The sequence below is a fragment of the Anas acuta genome, chromosome 25 (genome assembly GCF_963932015.1).
Source record: "Anas acuta chromosome 25, bAnaAcu1.1, whole genome shotgun sequence".
Classification (NCBI taxonomy): domain Eukaryota; kingdom Metazoa; phylum Chordata; class Aves; order Anseriformes; family Anatidae; genus Anas; species Anas acuta.
This window is the reverse complement of record NC_089003.1, coordinates 1,086,168-1,103,021: the sequence shown is the minus strand read 5'-3', so window position 1 is coordinate 1,103,021 and position 16,854 is coordinate 1,086,168. Positions and strand designations below refer to the sequence as shown.

Here is a 16,854-nt window from a genome sequence, read left to right as displayed (position 1 = left end):
CGTGCCCTCGGTGCCATGCAGCACCTCGGTGCCACCACCGGTGACAGCCCCGGTGCACAGCACCGGGTGCCACCAGCCCGGCACCTCCCAGCCCGGCCACCAAGCACCCGGTGCCCGGTACCGAGGTGCCGCTGCCCACACCGGGCGCACCGGGGCGGCCGGGTCCCCCCGAATCCCCGACGTGCCCGGTTCCCCGCTGGAGGCGGGTGGGCACCCGGGGGTGGGGGGTGCCCGGTGCTGCCCCCCCAGCCCCGTTCGGCCGCGCGCCCCCGCCCGGTGGATGACGCAAACGGCGGCCCCGCCGCCCCGGGCGCGCTGGCTCCGCCCCGGGCCGTGCGCGGCGATTGGCGGGGGCCGGTGACGCGCCGGGGCCGGCCCGCCCGGGGCGGCGGCGGCGGCGGCGGCGGGGCCGGTCCCGGTGGCGGCGGTGGCGGCCGGTGCTCGGCGCAGCGCGGGCGGCGGGGCCGGGCCCGGCGGGGCGATGCCGTTCCCCGGCGGGCTCTGGTGGCTGCTGTGCTGCCGGCAGGGCTTCACGCTGCTGCGGCGGGACTACGGCGACGCGGACCGGGAGGCGGACGGCGAGGCCGAGGAGGAGGCGTCCTTCGAGCTCCGAGCGCAGGGAGACCAGGTGGGTGCTACCGGCACCGGCACCGGGACCGGAGCCGCGGCTGGGCACGGCGCGGTGGGTGCCACCGTGCGCCCCTCGTCCCGTCCCGGGCGCACGGCTCGGTTGGGCTCGGCTCGGCTCGGCTCGGCCCGCGGCTGTCCGGTACCGTGCTGGGCTGCGCTGCACCGGCCCCGCTCCCGGTGCACCGGCCGCTGCCTGCGGGCCCCGAGCGCGGCTCGCACGGGGCTCGGAGCCCGTCCCGGTGCGCGCCGTGCGGGGCCGGCACCGCGGTGCGCACGGGTTTGCCCGGTCCCGGGAGGCTTCGGAGAGCTCGGCCCGGAGGTCGGGGCACCGGGAGCGGATCCGGCCCTTCCCGGTAGCGACCGGCCGGCTCCGGTCTCCGCCGCCGCTTGCCCGGGCACGTCCCTACCGCGGTCGGGGCGCGCCGGGGCCCGCGGGCAGGGGTGCCCTTGGCGCGTCCCCGCACCGGCCGCTCCCCGGGCACGGGGGACCGGAGCCACCGGGGCTCGGCGGGGCTCCCGGGCAGCCGGAGGGGGGTGTCCCGGCCGCGGGGGGCGTGCGGGCTCCCGGTACCACCGCAGGTCGCTGCGGGGGGGGCTCTGCGGTGCTCAGGGGGCCGGGCTCCTGCTGCTCCGTGGTGTGACCGGGGGGGCTGCCCAGGGGCTGGGGCTGATCCTGGCACAGCCTGGGGGGCTGCGGACCCCCTGGGCTCGTCCTGAGCCCCCCCGTGTGCTGCCCCTGGCTGAGCTGGGGCACTGGGGGGAGGCTGGCCGGGGGTGTTGCCCCCCTATGAACAGGGCCTGGGGCACAGTGCGGGGGTGCACGGGGACGAGGGTGCCTGGCTGGTGTCCATGGGGCTGCGTCTGCAGGGTGGCAGAGGGGACGGGGTCCCCTGGCCCAGGGGTCCCCCTGCCTTCCTTGGGAGGAGGCAGCCTGGCTGCTTTTCTATCCCTTTGGGGCCTGGCTCCGTGTTCCCGTTAGCTCAGGCTGTGTCTGGTCAATGGGGGGGCACTGGGGGCTCCCGGTGCCCCCAGCCCCTGTTCCCAAGCGGGGCTGGCTCCTGGCCGCTCAGCCCAAGCGGTGCTGGTGCCCCCGGGTCCCTCTCTCGGTGCTGCGTGGGCCGTGGCGGCGGCTGCTGGCTCCCAGCCGTGGGGCTGCTGCCGGGGCCGCTCCTGGTGCCCTGCCAGCCCGGTGGGAGCCCGGGCACCCTCAGGGCTTCGGGGCGCAGCCAAAGCCGGGGGGGCGCTGCCAGCCTGGGTGCCTGGCTGGGGAGCGGAGCTGCCCGCGCCTGCTCCTCAGGCAGGAGCAGTGGGGCTGGATCCCGGCTTGGGATCATCCCCGTGCCACCTCCAAGGGTCAGGTTGGTTTGGGGGGCCCTGTGGGATGGGTTCCTCGGGGTTGCTCTGCGCAGACCTGCGGGTCCAGGCAGCGCTGCCGGGGCCGTTCCCGGCACGCTCCGCGCCGGGGAGCAGGGCCTGGATCTCCCCGCTCCGGCTGCTTCCTCTGCTCGGGGAAGCGGAGCAGCGCGGCGGAAGCCGGCGCTTCCCTCCTGCGGGGCTGCCTTGGGGACGGCTGATAGCGCGGGGGCGGCCGGGGAGCCACGGGGCTGAATCCCTGCCCTTAGGGGACGCGGGGTTTGCTGAGAGCTAAGCTCGCTGCAGCCCCTCTCCAGCCCCACAGCACTGTTTGCAGCCTGGTTCCCCTACAGCCGGGCTGGGGACAGATCTGAGCCCCCCCCCAACTCCAAGCTCCCCCCTTGCAGCAGGGCCTGGCTGTGCTGGGATCCCCTTCCCCAGCAGTGCCAGGGGCTGGAGCTGGGCCCACCGGGTGCCAGTGGCGGTGCCAAGGGCACGGGCCAGCAGCAGAAGCCGTTTTGGGCTTTCCCGTGTCCCACAGGCTGCGCTGGCTCCGGAGGTCCAGGCTGGCGTGGGCGGCCGTGACGCTGGTTCCCCGGGGAGCCCTTTGCCCGCCCCACGGCCGCGGGGTCCTCGGAAACCCTCGGCGCCAGCCGCCCCTTCCCGGGAGCGTGGGAGCAGCTGCCCTGGCCCTGCCGTGGCGGCTTCTCTCCTCTCCTGTTTATTTATAACCCTGAGAAGGAGCCGGACACCGCCGTCTCCTCCTGCGGGCCACGGCCAAGAGGAGCCGGGCACCGTCTCCGTGCCTCGCAGCCGGGCAGGAGCGTGGGGAGCTCTCCCTGGTTGTGACCCCGGTGTAGGGCAGCCCCGGCAGGAGCTGGCCCCGTGCACGAGGCGCCGGCGTTGCATGACAGGTGCCCTTAATGCCACGGGTCAGCGGAGCCTGCTCCTGCCCCGGCGCGGCGATACCTGGAGCGGCTCCTGCTCCCCCTCTCCCTGCTGCTATTTTTAGCAGCCGTCTCTTTTTCTCGGCGTTTTTGGAGCGCCCTGACCTGGCTGCGGCTGCCCCCGTGGAGCTGCAGCTGGCGGGGAGCCCGCACCTCTCCTGGGGTCGCATCCTGCCCGTGCCACCGCATCCCTGCGCCCCGGCGCTGCCGCCTTGCCCTGCCCTGCCCGGTGCCTGCCCGTGCCTGGGCTCTGCCTCATGTCCCGGCACGTGTGCCAGGCTCGTCACGTGTGTGGCACCGCAAACGTCAGGCCGTGCCGCGCGAGGAGGAACCGGCCCCCGGCCCCGCTGCAGGGCCAGGGACTTCCCTGCGCAGCGTCCCACCGCCGCGGGCAGGAAGTCAGCGGCCCCATTACAATGGGACTTTGTGCCGTAAGCGTATTACTCAGCACTGACCTTGTGCAATTCTGCACGGTATTCAGCCTGCCGGGGTCAGCTGAGGATACGCGGCCAGCGCGCCCGGCGGCTGCCCCGAGGGGTGCCCCAGCTGCAGCCCCAGGTGCTCCCCAGGACGCGAGCCCGTCCCTCGGGGTCTGGAGCCGAGCAGTGATCAGGGGGAGGTGGTTTCGGGGAGTGCCAGGCGGTGGCTGTGGGGCTGAGACGTGTCTCCTTCCTCCCCAGGCGTCCCTGGAGGTGAGCCTGAGCCAGCCCACCCGCACCAGCAGCGGCTCGGAGCGGTGAGTGACCCCGTGGTGCCGGGCATCCCATCGCATCCCCCTCACGGTGCTGCAGGAGCCGTGCACCATCCTGCCCCGCTCACCTGGCCGGGCGCTTGGCAAGAACAGGGGCTGGTGGTGCTGGGACTGCCGGGCTCCGTCCCCGTATCTGCTGCACCCTCGGGCTCATCCCCATCCCTTTGCCTCGGCCTCGCCGTGTCGGGTGGCGCGGCTGCGGCAGGGTTTGCCAGTGGGGCCGTGCGTGGTCCCCGACCCCGGGATGTGTCCGTGGGGACCGTGTCCGGCCATGGGGACCATGTCCCGGGACGCCACGTGCCCAGGGAGATGGGGTGCTGGGGGCACAGGGGCCTGCTCGCTCCCCGTCCTCCCAGTGCCGACACCGCTGCCAGCATTCCTTCCTGGTTGTTCATTTTCCGAATTCCTTGGCAGGGCCGCGACTGCAAACAGCTTATTTTTAGCCGGGGTCATCTGCACCCGATGGCTGTGCCGCGTTCCCACCGCGGGGTTGCGGGGTGTCCGGTGCCCCCCGGGGATGTTGCTCCCCGCTGCTGTGGCACCGTCGGCCCCCACCTCTGGGGGCTTGGCGGGCTCCTAAGGGCACCCAGGCTCAGCCCTGCGATGTCCCCAGGTCCCTGCTGGTGTCGGAGGAGATGCGCAGTCTCATTGTGGAGAAGGGGCCGGGGCCAGTGGAGGAGGACCCCGATGCTCTGGTGAAAGGTAGGCACAGCGCTACAGGGGTTTTATTTTTTTTTCTGCCCTACCCCCAGGTTCACAGCTGGGGTTGGCAGGATTGTGCCCCGACGGGCTGGATGCCACCCTAGGGTGGCACAAGGCAGGGGACACGGGCATCCAGCAGGGTGGATGGGGCTGGTGGCAGGGGCTGAGGCTTCTCCTTCCCAGGCTGGCTGCAGCGGGAGGTGCGGGGAGGCGTCAAGACCCCCTGGATCCGGCCTCGGAAGTACTGGTTCGTGCTGACCCCCGACTCCCTGGACTACTACAGCAGCAACGAGAAGGGAGCCAAGCGCCTGGGCTCCCTCGTGCTCACCAGCCTCTGCTCCGTGCTCTGGCCGGACAAGCAGACCTACAAGGAGACGGGTAGGGTGCCCAACGGGTGGGCGTCCCCTTGGCAAACCCTAGCGCGCCCCGTGTCACCCTGCGGCACCCGGGGAGGGGGCGTTGGGTGAGCTGTGTGTCCCCCCCCAGGCTACTGGAGCGTGACGGTGTTTGGCAGGAAGCACTGCTACCGCCTGTACAGCGAGCACCTCAACGAGGCCGTGCGCTGGGTGTGCGCGGTGCAGAAGGTCATCGACAGCAAGGCGCCCGTGCAGACGCCCACCCAGCTGCTCATGCGCGACGTCGAGGTGAGTCCGCGGCACCGGGGTGGGGGACACGGGGGGGACACTGCAGGAACTCGGCCGGGCGGCCCCTCTGCAGCCGCTGCTGTCGCTTTGCAGGAGCACTGCGGCAGCCCCGAGGTCCTGGAGCAGATTTACCGCTGCAACCCCATCCTGCGCTACACCAGCAGCCCGCTCTACGCCCCCCTGCTGCCCTTCCCCTACGGCAACCTGGACCAAAGCGGTGAGCGGGTGGGTGGGGGGGACCCCGGGGTGCCAAACCATGCCGGTGCAGGGGACCCTGGGGTGCCAAACCGTGCCGGTGCAGCAGGGAGGGCCGGGTGCTGAGCAGGAGTGGCAGGAGTTGGGTTGGGTCTGAACCTCTCCACATCATGGGCACGGTGCCTGGTTGCTGGGGGCGATTTGGAAAGCCCCAAATCGTGGCTGTTAACACCCCCTCCCCATCCTGTCCCATCCCGTCCTGTCCTGCAGCCCCCGGTCCACGCAGCTACACCACGCTGCGCGACGAGGCCGTGAAGCTCTTCAACTCGCTGCAGCAGCTGGAGTCGCAGCGGGACCCGGTGCCGCTGATCCAGGGCATCCTGCAGACCTGCCTGGACCTGCCGCCGCTGGTGGACGAGATTTACTGCCAGCTGGTGAAGCAGACCACGGAGCCGCCGGCGCCGGGCGGGCCGGGCGACTTGCACTACTGGCAGCTGCTCACCTGCATGAGCTGCACGTTCCTGCCCTCCCCGCCTGTCCTGCGCTTCCTGCGCTTCCACCTGGACAGGCGAGTGCCACGGAGCTCGCCGGGTTCCCACCGGGATTGGCGTGGGGTCCCCGGCACTGCTGTGACCCCCCTTTTCCTCTTACCCTGGTGTCCCCCCCCTGCAGGACGGAGAGCCGCTTCCCTGCCTCGGAGATGGCCAAATACGCCTGCTTCATCCGGGAGGCGCTGGGCAAGACGAGGGGCAGGGAGTGCGTGCCGTCCCTGGAGGAGATCCTGGTGCTGATGCAGCGGCAGGAGATGGTCTGCACCGTGCACTGCCCCGGCGCCGCCGCCTGCAGCGTGGCCATCAGCTCCCACACCACGGCCGAGGAGGTGAGGGCCGAACCCGTGCCGTGTGCGGGGCTGGGGAGCATCGGGCAGAGGGGACGGGGGCGGGGAGGCAACGTGGGGGGCGCGGGGACGCCTGCCTCTGCCCGCCGTGACCTGTCTGTGTCCCTTTGCAGCCCTGAGCGCCGCGGCCAGGGACGCGCAGTCACCGTTGGTTGCCTTTGTCTCGCCCCAGGTGGCCCGGGAGCTGGTGTCGCGCCTGGGGCTGTCCCAGAGCCCCAACCTCTTTGCGCTCTACGAGCAGTCCCGGCTCCGGGAGCAGCCCGTGGGCAGCTCCACGCTGCTGGCCGACGTCCTCACCAGGTTTGAAAAGTAAATGTCCTGCTCTGCTGCCTACGGGGAGGGAGAAGGAAGGGGGGCAAGCGGGTCCCGGGGACGAGGGGATGCTGCTGGGGGGCTGCGCCCGCCTGCGTTGCCCGGCGCTGACGGCGCTGCTCTCTTGGCACAGCCTGGCCGGGGAGGAGCGGGAGCAGGACGCGCCGTGCCGGCTCTGCTTCAAGCACTACGGCTTCCTGGACACGGACAACGTCCCGCGGGACAGCCTGGAGTTTGCCCTCCTCTTTGAGCAGGTGAGAGCCGTGCCGGGGTGCCAGGGGTGGCTGTGCTGTGCCACGGTGCTACCGGTGGCTGTCCTGTGCCACGGGTGGCCATGCTGTGCCATGGTGCCACGGGTGGCCATCCCGTGCCACGGTGCCATGGGTGACCGTGCCGTAGTGGCTGTCCTTTGCCATGCCACGGGTGGCCGTGCCCTGGTGGCCATGCCGTGCCCGGGCACCCATCTCACCGTGCCCTCCCCCAGGCTCACGAGATGGTGCTGCGGGGCTACGTGCCCACGTCGGAGGAGACGCTGCAGACGCTGGCGGCGCTGCGCCTGCAGAGCCTCAACAGCGACTTCTCCACCCACGCCCCCTTCCCGCGCCTGGAGGAGCTTTTCCCACCCCACGTCCTGCACGCCCGCCTGCCTGCCCCCCGCCCCGACCCCCCGCCCCCCAAATGCCGCGGGGCCCGGCTGCGCGCGGGGCTGCTGGCCGGGGGGCTGTGGGGGCACTCGCTGGCCAAGCAGCGCGCCGAGAGGGATCAGCGCCTGCGGGGTCGCCTGCGGGAGGAGGGGGCCAGCACCATGGCTGCCATCGTGGAGAAGTGGAAGCTGCTGCAGGGCATGGGGCGGCCCGAAGCCATGGCCGCCTACGTGGCGCTGGTGCGGGAATGGCCGGGATTCGGCTCCACGCTCTTCGACGTGGACCTGCGCGCGGTGAGGCCCCGGCGCGGCGGCGAGGGGACGGGGAGCGGGCGGGAGGGGGTGGCCCTGACGCCCCTCTCCATGCAGAGCCCGGTGGGAGCCGGCCCCCAGCGGCTGTGGCTGGGCATCGGGGCCAAGGCGGTGTCGCTGTACAAACCGGGGGAGCCCGAGCCCTTGGACAGCTTCTGCTACGGTCGCATCTCCTCCTTCGGGGCCTCCGACAGCAGCACGTTCCGCCTCTCCGTGGAGGACCGGGACCTGCTCTTTGAGACCTCCCAGGTAAGGGACATCCCTCTGTCTGTCCTTCCATGCTGCCGTCTGTCTGTCCATCCATCCATTGTCCCCCTCGGGGGGACTGTTAGGAACGTCCCCCTAGGGCGCAGCCCCCCTCCGACCACCCGTCTCCCCTCCGCCCCGCAGGTGGACGAGATCGCCCAGCTCCTCACCACGTACCTCGCCTCCACGGCTGCCCGCCGGCCACCCCAGGAGCCAGCCCCCGGCCCCCCCCTCGATCCGGACCCCTCCGCGCTCCCCCGGGGGCTCTGCCCCGTGGCCGGGCCCTGGCAGCGCCCGCCGCCCACCGGCTCCTTCGGCAGCTAGCCCGGTGGCCACGGAGGATGCTCCGGGTGGACGGCGCGGGGAGGGCGAGCGGTGGGGTCCGCGCCGACCCCCGGTGCCCCGCGCTCTCCCCGCTCCACCGTTGCCTTTCTGGTTATTTCCTTAATTTATTTCGAGACGCCCGCTCGCCCACGTCTCCCAGCACTTTCCCTGGAGGGGGCAGCGGGACGGCCGTGTCGCGGGTGCCCGGTGCTGGCTGGGCTCCTGCTTCCCCCGGCCGGTCCCCCCCCAACGCTGCTGCCCCCCCAGGCCCGTCCCCTTCCCCTGTCCCCTTGGTGCCTTCGCCTCCAGCACTCGTGCTGCCCTTGGCGGCTCTGCCTCTGCCCTGGCTCCTTCCATCCCGGTGCTTTTGCCCGGGCGAGGAGGGTGCTGGGCAGCAGCGCTGCCGTCCGTCCGTCTGTCTGTCCGTCCGCTGAACCCACCCTTCCTGGAAAGCTGCGGGCGGCTTTTGGCCGAGCCGCCTCGGGGCCCGGTGCGCTCCTGCCGGGTGGCCCCGCGGTGGGGCTCGGGGTGCAGGGGTGGCCGGCCCGGGGGGCGGCAGGGTGGGCTGGGCAGGTACGGCTGGGGCTCAGCCCCGTGGCATTGCCTCTGTAAAGTTTGTCGGTTCCAGTCTTTTGGGTTGTTTTTTTTTTGTTCTTTTTTGTTGTTGTTGTTGTTCATTTTTTGTTGTTGTTGTCGGTTTTTTTGTTTTTTAAATAAATGCACAAAAAGAAAGCGGAGCCTTCCTGCGTCCCCCAGCCAGCAGGCGTGGATGGGATCCCATCCCCGTGGGGACAGCAGGGCCCCATCCCGGGCGGCCCCCGTTCCGCGGGGAGGGTTCGGCACAGCGTGTCCTTGGGGGGCAGGGAGCCGCCGTCCCTGCGGCCAACGCCGGGAGCCGGGCTCCTCGCTCTGCCCTTTGGCATTTCGTCAACAGCACAGCCAGCGCTGCGGCTCCGCTTCCAGCTCCCCCCGGCACCCGCTGGCACTGGCTGCCCCGGCTGGGGGGGAACCGTCCCCGCAGCGGGCGCCTTGGTGGGGCCGGTGCCAAAGAGGGCGTGGGAGCATCGGCGCTGCGAGGGCCGGCGAGTATTTTTAGCCCGCTGCTCCGTGCCACACGGTCAGAGGAAAAGGCTAATTCTCACCTTGGGCTGACGGGGTTTGGGCTGGGGCCAGTGCTGCCCCGCACCCAGGGCGGTCAGGACCACACAGTCCCTTGCCCGATGCCACCCCAAGGTGCCATCCCCTCGCTTTGGGGCCGGAGTGGTGAGGAGCCCTTTTTTTGTGCGCCCCCCATCCTGCACGTGGCCTCACCCCTGTGAAACATTAACGCGGGCACCCGCGTGCGGGACGGGAGGCGAAGGCAGGGCGGTGCCGGCGCCCGGTCAGCCGTGCCGCAGGTCCTTCCAGTATTTCTGGCTCTGCTGCAGCTGCCACCCGGCTCCCCGGCCCTGCCCGGCCACCCTGCGCCGTGCGGGTGAGCAGCAGGAGCCCCTCGGGTGCCGAGGCCGGCCGGCGAGGTGAGGTGAGCGCTGGTTTCTGGGGGCTGTGTCTGCGAGCCACTTGGGAGCTGCTCGCTGCAGGTGGGGTCAGTGCAGGAACAGCCTTTATTAAAGCAAAATAACCTACAAAAATATAGATACAGCCTGTGCCCCAGGCCTGATCTGGCGAAGGAGGAACAAGGCCCGTGCCCAGGGCAAGGGGACTGGCTCAGCCACACAGAGCCCTCGGCCCCAGGACCCAAATCTTTGGGCCAAGCCCGCTCCCGGCCCCCAGTTTCGCTCTCGCCGTCCTCCGTGCGAGCGCGTGCTCCCAGGGGAAGAGCTCTCCCTACCAGCAGCTGCCCCAGTCCCGTCCTGGGCCAGTGGAGCAGAGGCTGTCCCCTGCCAAGGGTCTTAGGGGCAGTGCAGCTCCGTGCTGAGCCGCTCCTGCGTGTGTGTGTGCAGCCACCGTGGCGATGCCAGCTGCAGCCGGGCAGCTCGGAGGGGTGCTAAGGGTGGGCACAGCAGAGCCGAGCCCCGCTGGCACGCGTGGGGGAGGCCGTGGGACCCTCCCGTTCCCCCCACACGCACAGGGCCCTCACTGCTCCTGGGTGCCCCAGGAGATGTAGTCGGGGCGCGTGGCCGCGTGGTACTCGTCGATCAGCTGCTGCACGATCTCCCGGGAGTTGTCCAGCTCGTCGAAGTTGTCCTTGAAGATGTCCTCCTTGCGGAACTGCTCCAGGAAGGCCTCCCGCTTGCGCAGCTTGTCGTACTGCCGGCACGTCCGCTCAAACAGCTGGAGAACGGCAGCAGCGAGGCGGTCAGGAGGGCCGCGGGTCCCCGGGGAGCCCGCGCGCAGAGACACCAGGACGGGGCCCTCAGCCTCCCCCGGCTGCTGCTCGGGAGGGAGGAGGGTGAGCAGCACCAGCTCCTGCCCCCGGCCAATGCTCGCCACCAGCTCGTGCTTCTGGGGCTGCTTTAACCCAAGAAGAAAGGAATGGAGCTCCTGGGAGAGCAGCACCAGGGATGGGGACCTACAGGGAAGGGTGGGAGCCCAGGCTCGAGCTGAACCCCACGGTGCTGCAGGAGGGAACTGGCCCCCACCCCGCACCTGCAGGCCCCGCTGGGGTTTTGGGGAAGGCCAAGAGGAGGAATGGATGTGCCTGGAAGGGGAGAAGCTCAGCTCTGGGGGGCTGCTGCCGCCCGTGGTGCAGGGGGAACTCACCGAGGAGATGTTGGTGTGGTTTGCCATCATCAGCCCGCTGACGCGGTGTGCGGAGGGCAGGTAGGGGGACTTGCGGGACAGAGCCACCTGGATGCTGGCGGGCCCCCAGGGGATGAAGTTGGCCAGCTTTCGCTCCCGGATCCGCTGCAGGCTCTTGTGAACCTGGTGGGACGAGAGCAGAAAAGGGGGAGAAAAGCGCTGGGCAAAGCAGCCCCAGGACAGCACTCCCAGGAGTGCCTGGAACAGCTGCAATGGTTTATCCCCGATGGTTTATCCCCGATGGTTTATCCCCACGGGAGCTCACCTGCGTGGGATCCACCTCCCCCTGGATGATGTTGAGGATGGCGATGTAGCAGTGGTTGGTCTGCCTGTCTCGCCCCGTGGACACCATCACGTTTTTGGGCTGCAGCAACCTTCTCATCACATCCAGAACCGTGGTTTTCCTCACGCTGGCCACCTGCAAAGGGCGGTCCAGGTCAGAGGCAGCGGGCGTGCTGCTCCCTCGCCCTCCCGCTGCCCCGCACACGCACGCAGGAGCAGGGGGCAGCTGGAGGGGAGAAGTCCTCGCCCCGGGGGATGGAGCCACGTGCAAAAAGCTGCATGCAGGATGGGCAAACCCCAACGTCACACCGCAGGCACGGCCAGGCTGAGAGCTGGAGCAGCAGCCAAGGCTCCACCGAGGGAGCTGAGCTCCTCCAGCAGCACAGCAGGGGCCGAGGGGTGAAGCTCAGAGCTCAGAGCGCCGGGGCCACGTTTTGTGTTGCTGCCATCAACCCGTCCTGCTCTGCTGCCACGACGAGGAGCAGGGCTGGAGGAGAGGATGGGGTTGTTCCCCACTGCAGCCCACACCCCATCGCTCTGCAGTGAGCCCGTGGGTGCTGTCAGCCTTTGCCTGCACAGCTGCAGCCCTCACGCTGGGTGCCAGCACCCAAAGGTGCGTGCCCACGGCGAGGACAGCTTGGTGGTGTGGCAGCCCAGGTCCCCTCCGAGCTGCTGGCTGAACCCCTCCCCACACTCCTCCTCCCTGGGAGGACAGATCACACGCTCGATACCCTTTTCAGAGCCAGCAGTTTTTCAGATTTGCTCCTCTGAGTAACATCCTGAGGAAATGCACACAACAAGAGGAGAACAGCAGCTGTTAGCCCCGAGCAGAACTGAGACGCGGCCAACGCAGGTGAGTGTCTCAAAACAAAACAGCCCCGGCCTCCCCTGCAGCCAGGGGGCCAAGCTGAAGGTGAGAGGCAGCATTTGATGCAGCTGAGGGGCAACCATCCCGTCGGGGTAGGGACTGACACCTGGAGACCACGCTCAGCCTCGGCATGACACCGACACGGCTCACTGCGGCGACAGGCCTGGCAGGCAGAGCTTGCTCTGATCCTTTTTAAGGTTGCCTTTTGCCAAATCAAACATTGTCGGCTCTCCCAAAGCTGCCACCGCCGACCTGAGGCATGCAGGAGGCAGCCCAGCACACGCACAGCTGCGAGTGGTGTCACGCTCGGGCTGTCAGGCGAGGCGAGGTGGCTGCACGCAGCTTAGGACCGAGCATTTACAGCTCCCACCACGGCTCCGGGGCTGAGGGATGGCAGCAGGCGAGCGTGGCAGCTCCTGCTGCCCTCGGGGAACGGGAGGAGCCCCCAGCGGGCTGCTTTAGGGACCGGGCTGCCTTACCGACTGGTCCGTAGTGAGCGGCGTGTAGCCCGTCATGAGGAAGTGCAGGCGCGGGGTGGGGATGAGCGAGGCGATCAGCCCGATGAGGTCGTTGTTCATGTAGCCAGGATACCTGAGCGTGGTGGTGCTGGCAGACATGATGGTGGAAACCTTTTTGGGGGAGAGGAGCAGGTCACTGCGTGGCCACGGAGCGTGTTCCAAGCCCGCTTCATGCAGCGGGGCCGAGGGAGGCCGGGGTGCCCCAGGAATCCACCCCGAGGAAGGGCAGGGGGCTCTCATTCCCGGCTCCAGGCTGCCCAAGCTGAGCCCGGGGAGCTCAAACCAAATTAAAGCCACCGGGAAAGCCCCGTGCCAGCTCCTCGGGAGGGGAGAGAAGAGCTTCTCACCAGCTGGTTGATCTGAGAGAAGGAGGGATTCTGAATGTGCAGCCGGTCTGTGGCGATGCGATTCAAGGCTGTGTTGTCTAGAACCACCTGCAGGAGGGGACAAAAAAAAAAAAAGAAAAAAAAAAGCTCCGTGAAGCTTAAGGGAGGCACCCAGAGGAAAAGGCAGCCCCGGCCACGTGTCTGAGGGCACCGGATCCCGCAGCCTGGCCCAGCGCGGGCCCCGAGCGCCGCAGCCCGGCCGAGCCCTCCCGCAGCAGGTGGCAGCCACTGGAAACCACGGAGCTGACTCATTCGTGGAGCGTAACTGACACTGTCAATGGGAGCTCTTCCCTGCGCCTTGGCCACGCTCCCCAGCGCTCTCCCGAAGAGCACAGCCCCTGGGCCAGCACCTCACGGCAGCTTCAGCCTCAGCAGCTCCGCCGGAGCCTCCCCTGCCCTGCTCCCGGCGGGGATGAGCTGGGAGGGACGAGGTGAGGAGCTGAGGGGGGGTGAGGGCTGAAGGTGCTGCGTGGTTGGGGGCTGCGGGTGCTGGAAGCAACGCTGGAATGGAGCTCGAGTGGCAGGCTGCAGGGGAAGCACAGCCAGCCTGGGGAAAACCTGCTGGATCCCAGGGGCAGGGCAGGACAGCTCGGCAGGGGTCAGAGCAGAGTCCTCGTGCCCTGAACCACCAAATCTGCCTGGCTGGAGGTGCTGGGGACCCCCCCTTACCACGCAGTCAGCGTTCTGAGTCAGCCTCTTCAGGGTCAGCAGGGAGTTGTACGGCTGCACCACCACGTCGCTCATCTCATCCTGGTTTGGGAAAACCGAGTAGGTCTCCACCAGCTTCTTGGGATACCTGGTGAAAAAAAACAGCCCTCGGAAGGGTTAACAGGGCCAAGGCAGCGCGCTCCCCTCCCACCAGCTCTCTTTGCAGTCTCCAGGGCTCAGGACAGCAGTGAGTCACCAGCGCTGCGTGCCAGAGTCGGCTCCCAGGGAGGGAATTTGTCCCAGCAGTGCCTACCCCAGCAGCACGGGGAGCAGGCAGCCAGACGGAGCTACAGGCGAGGCTGAGCCATCCGCAGGCTGATCCAGCAGCTGCCTGCCAGCCTTTTCAAGAGGCTGCAAGCTCCGACAGGCGGGGACGGCAGCTCAAAGCCCACAGCTACAGCCTCCCACCCCTCCCCGGCGCAGGCAGGGTGGCAGAAGGCAGCTGCCTGCTGAGAAGGGCCGAGGGAAGGCAGCGTTGGGACAGCGCGAGCCCAGCTCCGGAGCCTCTGTAGTCCCCAGGCGTATCAGGAGCCGTCCCTTCCCCGGGCTCTTTGCCAGGGATTGCACAAGACAGTGTTTGGGTGGGGGCGGTGGCTGGGGCTCTGAGTCAGCTCTCTCCAGCTCTCAGCTCTGGCAGGGTGCCCGGGCATGGGCCAGGCTCTGCTGCGCTGCGGGAAGGGGCTGGGGCCGAGCACTCACCTGTCATTCAGCCTCTCCAGGAGGTAGGAGCCCAGCCCCGAGCCCGTCCCGCCGGCGATGGAGTGGCAAAGCACAAAGCCCTGCAAGGAAGCAGAAGGAGGCGTGGGTCAGCCCCGAGAGCAGGGCAGAGGGTGAGAACCTCCCCTGCGTGGCCAGGGCTGCAGAGAGGGAGCTGAAGGCAGGCAGAGCTCAGCCCTGGCTCCTCCAGATCGCACGCTCCTCATGCCGCTTCTGCCAGGGGGGGAGGAATCTGCTTCTCTGCACACACCACGAGGTCCAACCGCTGCTCGGGAGCCTCCTGGATTCCTCCCAGCCCAAACCAGACTTCAGGACAGCTCAGACGTCACCTTCAGCACCCAGCTGCTCGTATAAAATGGACGCAGACCTTCTCAGCCCTTTCCCTGGGCAAGCCTTCCAGGGTCTCTGAAGCCAAACTCCCTCTACCTAACTTCAGGGCAGCTCCCCCCGCCTTGCTGCAGGTCCCACAACCTGCTCTGAGAGCTGCCAGTTTGTTTTTCAAGCCGCATTTTCCCTCTCTCTGTTGCCATGTGACAGCCTGACACAAACACCAGCGAGCCATGCCTGTCCCCACGCAGAAACTGGGTTTACACGACGGTAGCCAAGGTCCTGCCAGAGGCAGGCAGCAAAGAGGCCTGAAAGCTGTCTCCAAGCTCTTGGTGTCCCTGGTGCCCCTTCGATCCAGCTGGAGAGAGCACGGAGCTGCCGGGGAGCCATGGGATGGGGGTGGAAAGGAAAAAGCATGATAATGAGAGAGAAAACTCCTCCTTCAGGCTGTATCCTGTGGAAGCAGCACTGGGGGCAGAAAAATGCCCCGCTGAGGTAAAATGATTTCTGGGGAAGCCTGGTAAATGTAGTCATGACAGAAAAGACCTCGCTTCCCCAGCTCCCCTCCCTCCTCACTGTCTGCTCAGCACTTCAGCAAGGACTGAGCCTGACCTCATAAAACACCAGCCTGGCCCTTAAAACACCAGGCAGGGCAACTGCAGTCAAAGTCCTCAATTTACTTACTTCCAAACTGTCGCTGCCATCAGCCTCTCTGTCTATTATGTCAAAGATATCTTCGTGGATTTTTTCTCCCTGCAAAAGAGACCGGAACGGGATGGGTTTCTTCCCTGCCAAGTCTGACTGGACCCAGGGTGCCCCAGATCAGTCCTAAGTCCCTGCTGAGCGACGTGGTGCTCTGCAGGAGCTGCTGGCCTGATGTAAAGCCTCGTGCCTCAATGCCTTTGGGGCACCAGAGCCCGATACCTGCGAGAAGCCACTGGCCCAGTTGTTCCCAGCTCCGCCGCCATGCTCAGACAGGTAGATATTTTCTGGGTTGTAGAGGTTGGCGTAAGGGGAGTTGAGGATGGAGTGGATGACCCGGGGCTCCAGGTCCAGCAGCACGGCTCGCGGGATGTAGTGCTCGTCATCTGCCTTTAACGAGGAGCAGCGAGATCAGGACGCAGCCGCGGCTCAGTGCAGTTTCTGACTGCGGGGAAACTGCGACCGAGCGTGCCACCCCCTGGCCGCAGCAGAGCACAGCACAGCCCCCGTCTGACGGAGGAGAGGAGGGCGAGAAACTCGGTCCGTCTGTACAGCACGGAGCCTCTCCACGTGCCTCACAGCGTCCCCTGAGCGCAGAGGGCTGGCTCCTCCCAGCAGTTAGGTGCTGCCTCCCCACCACGTCCCCTGCAGCACCCGGAGCAGGGCCGGGAGGGCTGGCAGCGGGCAGGCAGCAGGAGCAGGGCTCAGGCTGCTGCGGGGGTTTGCACAGGGGCTGAGGCTGCGAGGCTGACCCCAATGGGGGGCTGCTGAGGAGAGAGATGGAGCAGCCGGGAAGGCTCTGGGGGCGTCCCTTGGGGCAAGGGGCAGCACCCAGCACCCATGGGTGCAGCACCCATCAGTGCAGTGATGCAGCACCCATGGGTGCAGCCCCCAGCACTGCAGTGGCGCAGCCCCCAGCACCCATGGGTGCAGCCCCCAGCCCCCAGCCCCCATGGGTGCAGCCCCCCCGTGCCGTGCCCCCCGCGGGTACCTGGTAGAAGAAGACGTCCTTGCGGTCGGTGCCCTCGGTGGCGAACTCCTCCACGATGCCCTCGGGGCTGATGCCGTGCTCGGCGCAGAGCTGCTTCCAGAACTCGAAACCGACTGCGGGCAGCGGGGGGGGGACGGGGTCAGTGGGGGGGGGGTAGGGGGCAGAGACCCCTGCAGGCCCCGCCCCCTCCCCAAGCCCCGCCCCCAGCCACCCTCAGGCCCCGCCCCCCAGGCCCTCTGTGGCCACGCCCTCTGCAGGCCACGCCCCTATCCCCAAAGCCCCGCCCCCTCCCCTGCAGCCCCACCCCCAGCACAGGCCCCGCCCACAGCACCCTGAAGCCCCGCCCACCGCCAGGCCACGCCCCCCTTCCCACACCACGCCCCCAATCAGAGCCCCCGCCCCCTCACGAAGCCCCGCCCCCTCCATAAGCCCCGCCCCCTCCCTCACAGCGGCCCGGCCCCGCCCGGGCCCCGCTCTCCCGCTCCTCCCCGCCCCGGCCCGGCCCCGCCGCCGCCCCGCCGCTCACTCTGGTTGCCGCACTGGCCCAGCTGCAGCGTGATGATCTCCCGCGGCATGGCGCCCGCCGCTGCGCTCCCCTCCCGCCTCCCCGCCGCCGCCGCCGCCTCCTCCTCCCGCCCGCTGCCCGCCGCCCGCCG

The 16,854-nt window shown here is 68.8% G+C and overlaps 2 protein-coding genes across 6 annotated transcripts; one reads left to right on the top strand and one right to left on the bottom strand.

The window, feature by feature from the left end:
* Positions 1–8,689, top strand: PLEKHH3 (pleckstrin homology, MyTH4 and FERM domain containing H3). 5 transcript variants are annotated; one of them, XM_068660601.1, is made up of 13 exons: positions 1–628; positions 3,611–3,666; positions 4,295–4,383; positions 4,567–4,761; positions 4,870–5,027; positions 5,121–5,244; positions 5,493–5,790; positions 5,895–6,102; positions 6,234–6,420; positions 6,566–6,686; positions 6,917–7,369; positions 7,445–7,636; positions 7,778–8,689. In XM_068660601.1, exons 1-13 carry the CDS (start codon positions 16–18, stop codon positions 7,955–7,957), a joined length of 2,874 nt encoding a protein of 957 aa, XP_068516702.1. In that variant the 5' UTR covers positions 1–15; the 3' UTR covers positions 7,958–8,689. The 5 variants fall into 5 exon arrangements, with proteins under 5 accessions (XP_068516702.1, XP_068516701.1, XP_068516703.1 ...); XM_068660600.1 differs by having other exon boundaries at positions 6,234–6,429; XM_068660604.1 differs by having other exon boundaries at positions 378–628; positions 6,293–6,420.
* An 854-nt stretch (positions 8,690–9,543) lies between these two features.
* TUBG1 (tubulin gamma 1) lies at positions 9,544–16,852 on the bottom strand. Its single transcript, XM_068660605.1, has 11 exons — positions 16,725–16,852; positions 16,199–16,311; positions 15,430–15,597; positions 15,190–15,258; positions 14,161–14,240; positions 13,423–13,549; positions 12,715–12,801; positions 12,329–12,478; positions 10,965–11,117; positions 10,661–10,822; positions 9,544–10,231 (listed from the first exon to the last, which is right to left on the bottom strand). Exons 1-11 carry the CDS (start codon positions 16,771–16,773, stop codon positions 10,034–10,036), a joined length of 1,356 nt encoding a protein of 451 aa, XP_068516706.1. The 5' UTR covers positions 16,774–16,852; the 3' UTR covers positions 9,544–10,033.
* Positions 16,853–16,854: the final 2 nt, after the last annotated feature.